Genomic DNA, 11654 nt, shown 5'->3' with positions numbered 1-11654 from the left:
AGCTGTGGTAGACTCGCCCACTCCATCCCAACGAATGATTTGACCTACAGTATTGCATTCCAGACAATGGAAATTGTTGGAGGAACAACGATTCCCTTCTCCCACACAAAAGATAGTGCCTCGCATAAACAGCTAAAAAAACCTCAATTCAAATTCCCCACGGATAGCTTGTAGAAATCACCCAGCCCTATGACGAAAATTCAGGAAATTCATTAAGAGGTTCAACATTTTTTTCGCACAATAAATACTGTTGAGAACAGGAACATAGAACAGCAAAATACATTCATTCAGACCTTGCAAAGAGTCTATCTTGTAGATTCCTAGAATCAAGGTCTAAGAAGCTTCTGAAGGAACCAATATTTATCTAACGTGCGATTTTACATAAGAATATCCCTACCTTACCATATATGAGATCACCTTTGAAGCATTCTCAGGATACAAAGACGATTAGATGGGTGTACAATCACGAAATAGACATGCACATGAATGTACATACTGAGCTGGTAAGGTACATATAACAGAAGACATCGACTCAATCACATATCAATCGTCCAACATAATGTCAGAATTGAGAATACAGCAACCAAGGCTCCACGATTTTGCAGACAAATATCTACAGCCAAAGGAACATGTGCCACATCGAGATGCACCACCTTTAGCATTGAGAAGATTCAAATTCAAATAATTGGGAATTTGAGACAGAGGTGGTTCATTAGATTCAAGCAACATCAATCTCATCAAGACTGAGCCAGTCATTAGACTCTCCACCCTCCGTAGGCTTCCCTGGATCACCATCCTTTGTGTCCTTTGCTGAAAGATTTTTATTGTCTAGCATGTAACTGCTGGCTGTAGAGCGATGATCCTCCACTGCAACATCATTGAGTTGGACCCGTCCTCTAGATCCATCTGCAGATGATGCAGAAGCATCTTTGGCATTGGATCTTGTCGGTACACAGTTGTCATCATCCTCCTCCAGGTCACTAAACGATACATCCTCATCCACCAATGCAGTGGTTACATGACCAGAGCCACTAATTTCTGCACTTTCTTCCAACCAATCATCACCATCTTCCTCAAAAGCATCGCTTGAGACTTGCACGATTCGTGTCAGTATATCCTCATTTTGTATGAAGGACTTTTCATCTATGACCGATTTGTCCACAAACCTTGAGTCATTATTTGTTGACAGTTTTTCACTTTCAATTTCGACATTTATACTTTTAGATGGCTCCAAGGCTGCACCCCTATATGAAGATTCAATATCAGAGACTGAAGTCCCTTCCTGAGGTAGCAACCTAGAACCAGTTTCCTCAGCATAGGTTGAACTTTCGGTTCTGCCAGTTGTAGTTTTTGCATGGTTCTGCAATTCTTGCAACATACTTCTAGCCTGTACAATCTGCACAAGAGGAGGCAACGCAATGAAATGTAACTCAAGGTTTGTACTGAAAGTTAAAGAGAAAAAGCATGGAGGAATCAACGCAAGAGACAATAAATACCATCAAACAATAACAATCTGAGCCACCGGTGATCTCAACCCAGACATGAAAGCTCACTTTCCATCAAAAGACGTTATCAACAGTAATTAGCAAATTCAACAGCGCATCATTGAGAATTTCAACTAAGATATATGATCAAATGCATGCAACAGGCACAAGGCACACTAAGAAGGTTGAAGTGCACTAAACCATAAGTTCTACACACATGGATGAACACACAAATTGTTCTTTACACAGGAAAAATTGTTGTTTCTAATTATATATGTGCGTGTGCGTGTGTGTGTGTGTTGCACAATCAAAACGACTATCCAACTCCACGTGCTTATCTTACCATGATACATGGCACATACCCAATTACGCAGATATAAAAAAACAGTTGATGCCAACAAATATGAATATTGCAGATTTTGCAGTCCTATATGATGCACCAAAGCTTGAGCTGCTGAGCATGCAACTTTATGATGACTTTTATGACTACAGTAACTTGAGGGTGCCAAGTAACTGCATAGCAGACATCCTACGAGTTGTTGTATGCCAATTACAACTGAATGTAAGTCAATTCCTAAATGCCTATGAAGGACAGGAAGGAATTGAATTTATTGATCCATCTTCACAAGTTCCTTCCAGATACTTGAGAAGCTGCTTCACCAGAAAGTGACTTCCTCTACGTCTGATTCCTATGACACAGGACACTCATGTCTTCACATAGCATTGCAGTGGTGATGCATGAAATGCATAATGCTCTTATCTTATTTTGCATGTTATCTTACTGATATAGAAGGAAGTGAGAAATTTTAACAAATATCTGCATGCGATCTGACCTTTCAATGAAATTTTAACTTTAGTTTGGTCTACACGTCTACAGTTGACAAAAAATTTCATCGAAATTGATTTCATTCGGCATACTTTTTATGACCATCTTTGCCCCTGGTTTCAGAAATTTCATACTCGGGACAAAACAGAAATTGAGTATTTATCTAACTTAATATGACCATATCTTTCAAAACAAACTGATATCTCAATTCCGTAAAAGGGTTGTTTTTTCTGACATGTCAGCTTCCCAATGACATCAATATTTATCAAATTTGGACATCATTCGCCATTTGTGCCAAGCCAATTGCTAAACTCTACCAACAGTTGTCAACTGCATAATATAAGCGTATTTCAGTCCCTTCACTAGGTTTTCTTTATCTCCCTCGATTAAATTAAAGATGTAATTCTCTGATCTGTAAGTCTTGAGTATTATGTAAGTCTAGGACTTGTTAAAGTTTGCCATTTCTCAGTTAGATTCGTTTCTAAGATGGTTTAAAACTTTAAATATTATAAGGTTTTTTCCCTTACTAGAGTATGAAGGTGTAATGAGAGTTTTATAATTTGTCTCGAGTTTTGACCATTCCAACTTTAGTTTACTTCATGTGTCAGGATAGTCGCTTAGCTTGGTGGTCTGGTATCACACACATCCAGGCATTGACATGCAGTCCTCGGGTTTGATTCTATTAGGAGTTTGTTCCGTTCAGTTTAGATCTTAATGCACTCAAGAGTTAAATTGAGTGCTGATTGATTGCAAATGACTTATCTTCTGTTGAACAACTCTCATTTTCAATTAACAAAGTTGAATTACAGGTATGCAAGTTCTACACACTTTATCATGTTCCCTATGAGATTGTTTGGCACCAGGGACACTACAGAAGTGTTCCATGAATCTGTCCCAAGAATGGGGCAGATTCATGACATACTAAAACTACTATCCCATGAGTATGCTGCAATTTTTGGTGCAGATTTATGGGACACTCCAGGAGTCTCCCTGCTGCCAAACAACCCTTATGGGATTCACTCTTACTCATCACCACGTGGGAGTTAAGGAAATTTGTTTGTGTTGTGTGAATCTCAAATTCTCAATTTTCATTGTTCTACAATGCTAATATCTTTTAAAACATTGTCACATATATCTCGTACGGGCTATGTCGCATAGGTAGGGCTACGGGTGCCGGTGCGGGTACGGGTCCTGACCATTTTCAAAAAACTTGGGTGCGAAGGTACGGCCGTATATATATATAAACAATAAGAAATACTTAGAAAATATGTATCAAAATAAAAAATATACATCAACATAAACAAATAAATAACATAGAAAATATATATCAACGGCTCTTGCAGCAGTGTGTTTAAGAAACCTATGAAAAACTTTAAACATATGAACAACCAAGCAACCCCATAGTCAAATATGAACATCAATCGAATTTTCACATCCAAAGAATATAATAAAAAGTAAGGTGGAAAAAATTAAATCAAAGTAAAATTAAGCAGTTTGGACCTATACGTACCCAAGTGTCAAAGTACCCATTTTGAGTACGGGTACGGCGACACGGGTACGTGGACCTTACTGAAGTACTCATGTGACTGTGCGTACGGGTATTATATGGCGAGAAATTTCTCGGGTATAATACGGATTTCGGCAAAGTTGTATATCTCGGGAAAATCTCGGCAAATTTTTAAAAAATATAAAACATTAATAAATCTTGAAAATTATAAAAAATAAAAATTAATAAAAATACAAAAAGACACATATAATACGTGTTTTTCACCCCTTTTATTTTCTGGCGTTTTTTTAAAAAAAAAACGCATCTAATTGCCGTTGTATACAGCAGATTATTTTTTGGGTATTATGCGTGTTTTTTTCGAAAAAAACATGTTTTCCGTGACAATGTTTTAAAATGTATTTCAGTGAAAATTGCATCATGGAGAAAGTCACAACAAACATATCGAAGGTGAACAAAAAAATAATGCTTTCAACTTATTAAGATAGTTGCAATGAGATCAAGCACATACTTGAGGTGTTGACAGTAGCTCAGCATCATGCTTACTAAGTCGTGAATGCAGAAGGACAAAATATATCTTCCAGAAGCATCCTTCACTCATATGGCCAGGGCAAAGTTCAATTCTCAAAGCTGCTAATCTTGGAGCCAGACGTTCAACAGCCAAAGCATGATCCTGCTGGGCATCAGACATCTCAAAATCTGCCAAAGAGACAGTATCCATAGTCCAGGTATGCATCAATAACATTTTTGACACTATAATACTTCTCAAAACAGAGCAGAGACAATGCAAATCAACATTGAACATTCAACAAATTTGAGGTCATAATTGGTGGTTAACTTAAAAATTCTGTTTACTAAATGAAATTTGAACATATGGCTACAAACAGATGATATGGAGCATACTAGCCTCATGCAGTCGCAAAACTTCCGCCCTTGAGAACAAGGTAGAAAGAAAATGGGAAAGAAATTATTAGTAAATATTTATTCAGCTAACCTTCAGAAGAAATAGAATTCTAGATTGCATTAAATTTGTGTTGCAAGTTCCATTATTTTCTTTAAAGCACAAGCAACAAGAAATATATATTTTTTCAATCTTGTACTAGCAATGGTTAAAAGCGTCTAGTTATATGCAAATTGCTTGGTGATATGGTTAGCAAGACAAGCCTGTGGAGCCAAGTTCTAAAGGTATGAGGACAGGCTAGGCCTGCATGCTGTTAAGAAGATTGTTTGCATTTAGAGTGGTGCAAACCACCCTACCCAAGAACCAACGAGCTATGCTATTACTAAAACGATGTTGAAACTTAATGGCTTCGCTTCAATTTACTAGAACAGCAGGCCTGACCTGATGAACTGCTTAGAACCATGAAGTGTTATTGTCGTATCATGTCAGTCCACTGCTGAATCAATATTTGGCCAACGTGGTTTTTTTATTTTAGAGTACTTATAAAAAATTATGAAATAAGCTGATATAGGCTCATATCTGCTGATAAATCAACAAATTGAAACTGTGTCGGTAGACTCTATACTAGCATGAATTATCTATATTTTTTCCACACCCTCCCCACCCAATGCACAGTTAGCAGCAGAAGCTCCATGAAGTATGAATCTAATCTTTTTTTCGGCTTTCCCATTCCCCATTACGAAACAAGAAAGAAGAACCAAAAGGTGTGAAACAAGCTCCTCTAACTGCTTATACATTGATCATAGTAACAAACTAGAGTGCACAATTTGTGAACTCCTCTAACTTAGAAGTAGCACTGTGAAATCAGTAAACATTAGAAGTTAGATGAAGCTACAGATGATACACGAGGAAGACTTTTATGCAATATCTTTCAGGTACCAGCACGTCTTATTCTTTTCTCCCAGATAAAGCAGTGGTGCCTGAGGACATTCATTAAAAAAAAGGATGGCTGTCATGTGATATTCTGCACCTATGCAACTAAGCACATGTGCAGTTATGTTAGTCTTCATGAAGAAATAACTTGATGAGGAACCAACAATATGCCAGACAAAGTCTATTTATATTTTGACCTTGTCTCCTGATATGTGATGACTTCCTGGGTCTTTTCCTTTTCACCATTGCCTGCAACTTGTGGTCATGGGGGAGTTGGATCAGGAGGCCAAGTAACCAGAATGACCTCAGGAAATATAAAATAAGCGTTCTGCCACTTTTTGATGACCATGAGAGGGAGAAGTAACATCTTCATCAATAGGAAGGAATATATATGCAAAAAAGAAAAAAAAGGTTAATTTCTCATGTAGCTTTCAATGTTGTCAAACACATGTCACCATTATCTATGGAGGCTCACTTCTCATTCCATTTGTGTCATTCTCTGCTTTGCACAATGTAGCATGTAGTCATGGCTTGCATTGTCAAGCTTACACAGATACAGGAAAATGTTGACGTTTATCAATTGGACTGCAGGGTTTGGATGACAAGGAAACATCTAAGGCTGAAAGTTAGAGTTAGACTAAACACATAGATCAACATTCAGAATGTGGTCACTCGTTCGCCAATTACTATTTCTTGATTCAGGATGGATACACCTGAAATGTCATATGCTTGCACCTCAAATTATGTCTTATTGTTATTATAACAGGATTGTAGATACGTTGTGAAACTGTAGCTGTGCACATGTCAACCTCCTTTTTTTTTTACAATGAATGATAAAGGTAATGGGAAGCCAACAACAAACATATTTGCAGCAAGCTCTAGTTGCAGTGTAAACACCATTGGTATTTGAACCAGACCTTTCTCAAGCACTTTTGGATGCTTGTAAGAGAGGAGAAAAAACTAATGGTGGTGGTAGAAACATGTATTTTATTTGCAATTTATGTCACATACAATTTACTGGTTCTCATACAAATGTTAAAACACATTTCTGCAGACCCATCTTAAAGGAATTAAGTCATGCAACAGGGATGATTCATTGACAAAGATAAGTAGAAAGTGTTACAAAAAGAACAAGGAGCTGAAAAGAATGAAAAAAAAATCAGAACAATCAAGTGCATTGTCTATACCTTGTGCCAGTAGTAAATTAAAAGATCTCTTGAAGAAAAGAAAAAGGGAAGGCAAATAAGACAACTAGTTCAAAAATATGGCAAGGGCATGAATGGCTAAAATAATTCATAGTTTTTTCAAATTCAATTCCTCTTAATATAGCCAAAATTCCTCATTGAAAGAATATGATTACATCATTGGCCAATTGTAATTTGATTTGTGCACACCTTTTAGTTTAGCAAAGCTAAGAACAGCAGTCCAGGCATCGGAGAAAAGTCATATCAAAGATCCTCTAGAGAAAAAGAGATTTGTACACAAACTACTACAGATTAATTTTCCTGATAGCAGATTGATATATAGAAGCAACCCTTGATGATTGCTGATGCATTTGAGGGGTATTAAATGTTCAACATTTAAAGAGATTATTAATGCAAGTGATAAAAGTAGTTAGTGAGGAGAATGTAGGGCTTGATAGTGCCTCTGCCATAGTTGTGCAGGAACGAGTTTCGCAAGTACTAACAAGCATTCTCATAATTTTTGGCTCCTTGTGTAGCACATGGTTCAAATTTGATACTCAGGGGTTTTATGCAATCCTCTATTCAAAAAAAAAGAAAAAAAAGGGAATGGACTAGAAACAAAGTGGAGATAAATAAGATTCACATTCTCAAGAATTGTGTTCATGAATTGAGGAAACAAAGAAAGATGTAAGAAACATTAGAAGTCATGTTACAAGACATCATCATGCTCTTTCCATATTTAATAGGCAATCTGATATCAAATTATTGAAGGTTTTTGAGATTCATTTTGCTTGATAGATTCTTATAAAGAATTAAGCAACACACAATTGCATTGAGGATAATGCATCGATAAGGATTGGGATTTTTGGTATAGTGAAAACAATGTTCAGCCCCAAGTAATTGAAACATGCATCTTTTATGATTTCTGGTAGGATGAAATCACTATTTTCACCCAAGTAATCAAAAGATGCATTTGTTATGATTTCTGGTGGGATAAAATCACTACTTTTTTCAATTTACAAAGCACATTTGGCAAATATTGAGAAAAAACTAATCAAGAGGGACCCAAAGCTCAAGAAATTGTATGACATACAGGATAACATGATTTAAAACATTCAAAATATTCATGGATGACAAATAAGATTTCATACTTGACGATTCAAAATTTTTCAATCATGTACATTCAATTTTAGTGAAAAGATAGGATAAACAATACATCATTGCAAGGAATACTCTTTTAATCCAAAATACAATGAATGAAAGTGATTGTCAGGAGGTATAGGCTGTGTTCCTCCAAATCACGATCCTGAGCTATCAAGACATAAAATGATATGCTTGGGAGGACTTTGCAAGCATCTCATGCTCTTAATCAAGTAAATAGTGAGTTTGGTGAGCTTTTCACTAGGACATTTGATTATATAGCAGCAATTACAGCAAGGAACAACAAAGATCCCGTCAATTGGTGCACATTATACAAATCCAAGACACCAATTCTCCAATGTTTTACAATGAAGTTATTTCAACTTCCTACATCAACACAATGAAACCAGAGTATATATGCTCAAAGTGACAACATTGGAAGAAATATGCTTAGCAAAAAGAAAGCAAAGGATATTGTCTATGTTTACTCTAATCCACATTCACACCTCTTCATTATACGTACCTTTTAATCTTCTATATTAAAAATCCAAATATGATTATAGTGTTTCACATTAGGTACTAAGATGGTTTTTATATTGTACCGAAGTTGTGGATCATCCAGTTTTGGGATGTTAACTCCATATTACAAGCATGTCCTTCCCACTAATTTAGATTATGAAGTAGAAGTGAAAAGATGATAAGTTTGCTAGATAAACATGATGTTATTTAGTGGGTTTCTTACTTTATTGATCAGTTTACGAATTTATGGCTCATGAAAGTATTTTTTGTTTCCACTCACACACTTGTGTCCCCACCTACGCTTTTTGAAAATGCTCTGCAACTTGCACCCATGTGGCATAACCTAAACTCAGTAGTAGCAGTGCAATTATCATAATCCAATGATTTTGTAAAAAACAAATAAAAAACACAATTTTTTTTATCCTTATTTTCTGATATCCACCGGTAAGTGGAATTAAAGTAACCAAAATATTGCATGGTCATTTTGAGGCAGGCAAAAGAATCGGTCCTTAGGAGACTATCCCTGCCCTATGGACTATATTTCAAAAGTCCGTCTTACATGGTTTTGTATTATTCCCTATCTTTTAAACCGTCAGTTCATGTGATTCCTGTTAAAAAATGTTAAAGCAATTACTTATATTTTATCAGTGTGAGATAAGTAAGAAACAAAAACTAGTACAACCTTATCTCTCACATAAAAATGTTTCATTGTGCCGTTAACTCTCCACTTGAAAATAAAATTCTAGATTTGTGTTAAACAAACCACATGAGTCTCCAAGTTCAGTAACCTAGAAATCTACGCCAAACACATGCGCTTTAGATGAAAAAAATCATATGTATATGGGTGTTAAATGAACTATCAAGTCTTTTCAGCTTATAAAATCTTAGAAAACAAATAACCATAATTATGCAGATTTTAAAATTTTAGACGTGAAGTTCACATTGGTATGGTTGGTTTTGCAAGAAATAATTAAAACATTATGAGTATCAACTATAAGGTTTTAAAGCACTTCGAATTAAAGCACCGCCGAGCTTTCAAGAGCTCAAAGTAGACCTTATGATTACTTTGCTGAGATTGCCTAAAAGAAAAGGGAATACATCAAAAAAGAAAAGAAAAGAAGAGGTACAAATCAGGAGTTGTTTGAAATATGGACCAGCAATTATTTTGTGAAAAACCCAGAAAGAAGAAAACAACCTTCAGCTCTTAGCAAGAGAAAACATGGGCACACTTGTAACATCGTCCCTCCGCCTCAGGCTTAAGATAAAACTTAGTGGTGCAGAGACGTGATTGCAAGATCCATGTTTATCCATGAAGGTAAAGGAACGCTTTCCAACTCAAAAAGACAACGTTATGAAAAATCACAAAGGTCATATCTTCCAACATGACCGCCTTTAATAAGATGATCCTACAGGCCTTTATGACTCTGTTCTGATAATAATGACTAAAAGGCGGACACTTATATGAATATATTTCTCATTAGGGATACCACCCGCCCTTCCGCCTTTATTAGATACAATGAATCCAAGAATCACGGTTGGCAAGATTCATAATTACGAGAAAAATACTTCACTATTCATGAAATTCAGGGAAGAAGATCATGAATTAGGATTTCAGGAAAAAGTTGGTCCGTATCAGGAAATTACCAGACAATAATTCGCACAAAACGATTACAGAGACGAGTCCTTACCATCATCATCTTCATCATCCGTAAACAAAGGGAAATCCAGCCATGTCTCTGGGTGCATCGATATGTTCCTAGCGAAGGTCAGCACCTCCTCCGTGACACCGACGGCCCCAGCGATAGCCTCATCCCTAATTCCCTCCGAGTAACCCTCCTCATCCCCTGAACCAAACGGCAAGAAACTCGAAGCAAATCTCGAGATCTCACTGACGGCCTTATTGCCGGAAGCCAGTCTGGAGATCTCCGTCCTGAACCTCCCGCCGATCTCTGAAAGATCACTGCGGATCCCGGACATCCGCGGAGATTCGCCGGGGATCTCAGCATTGTCAGCAGATTCCTTGACAAAAGAACCGGAAGCCGGGTCGGATGGAGCGGAACTCCCACCACCAGCAGCCGCCGCAGCAGCAGGAGGAGAGGAGGAGGAAGACGGATGATCTGGCGGGGGAGGAGCGAGGAAGGAGGCGACGCCCCAGAGCTGACGGGTAAAGGATTTAGTGAGCTCGGACAGGTCCTCCTTGACGCCTCTGCCGTTCGTATCACCGCTGTCGCCATCGTCCTTCTCATCGGAGTTGAAGGAATTCGCCAGAGACTTGGCCAGCCACGCCATTTTCCGTCCGTCCCTTCTCAATCTTTTTCTCTTTTCCCGAAAATCCCTTCTTCCGCCCCCTGATTCCAACGTCCACGCGCACACGGGATGCACTCTTGCCTCTGTCCGCTCCCCTTGAGCCATCTGTGATGACGGTGCAGCTCCTTTGATTTGGTCTGTTGCCTTGATCAGATCTCAACGGGACCCGATCTAACTGGCTTGAGTTGGGTTCCTGTCCTGGTGGACCCGTTCCCTATGAATGTGAACACAGAGAATTACTCTTCTCAGATGAGGATCAAACAAGCTGCAGCAGCGAAAAAGGAAAAAATTTCAAGGAATCACTTGCACCCATAAGATTACTTTGGCATGTTAGATCTAAGTAAATTCGGATCAACAAATTCATGTATCTGCAATGCAACCTACTTGGGCATATAACCTTGAAAGGGTTGTCTAAAAACAATAAAGAAAAGGAACGTTGTTCTTAAAACAAACTTTTCAAGAACACCATTATTTTGAGGAGCATGATGTGAAGATATTTCTAAATCTGACAAACAAATGTTTGACATAATTATATAAACAATGTTTCTTCAAATAAGAGCAAATTATGCTTGAAACATGTGTTCTAAAACCAAGTGTTAAAATAGCAATATTTTTGCTCAGACATATTGTAATTGTTTGATGGCTTAAAGCTTCTCTAGGTTTTAGCTGCAACCAAGAAAATTGAATCAATGGCAATAAACTTTTTTTTTTTTATGAGAAAGTAATTAAATCTTTTCGTGAAATAACTAAGACTGTAGAAGACATAGGATTTTTTTATATTGATACAATATATTAACTCTCATTGGTTAAGGCTTGAGGCTAAGGTCTTTGTTATTCTTTACTTTTAGGTGAGTAG

General features: G+C 37.3%; 1 protein-coding gene across 1 annotated transcript; it reads right to left on the bottom strand.

The window, feature by feature from the left end:
• Positions 1 to 208: 208 nt before the first annotated feature.
• LOC116252956 (uncharacterized) lies at positions 209 to 10928 on the bottom strand. The gene is made up of 3 exons (XM_031627616.2): positions 10180 to 10928; positions 4326 to 4513; positions 209 to 1396 (listed from the first exon to the last, which is right to left on the bottom strand). Exons 1-3 carry the CDS (start codon positions 10901 to 10903, stop codon positions 719 to 721), a joined length of 1590 nt encoding a protein of 529 aa, XP_031483476.1. The 5' UTR covers positions 10904 to 10928; the 3' UTR covers positions 209 to 718.
• Positions 10929 to 11654: the final 726 nt, after the last annotated feature.

This window comes from Nymphaea colorata, chromosome 4, assembly GCF_008831285.2.
Source record: "Nymphaea colorata isolate Beijing-Zhang1983 chromosome 4, ASM883128v2, whole genome shotgun sequence".
NCBI classification, from domain to species: domain Eukaryota; kingdom Viridiplantae; phylum Streptophyta; class Magnoliopsida; order Nymphaeales; family Nymphaeaceae; genus Nymphaea; species Nymphaea colorata.
This window is presented reverse-complemented; position numbering and strand designations above follow the sequence as displayed.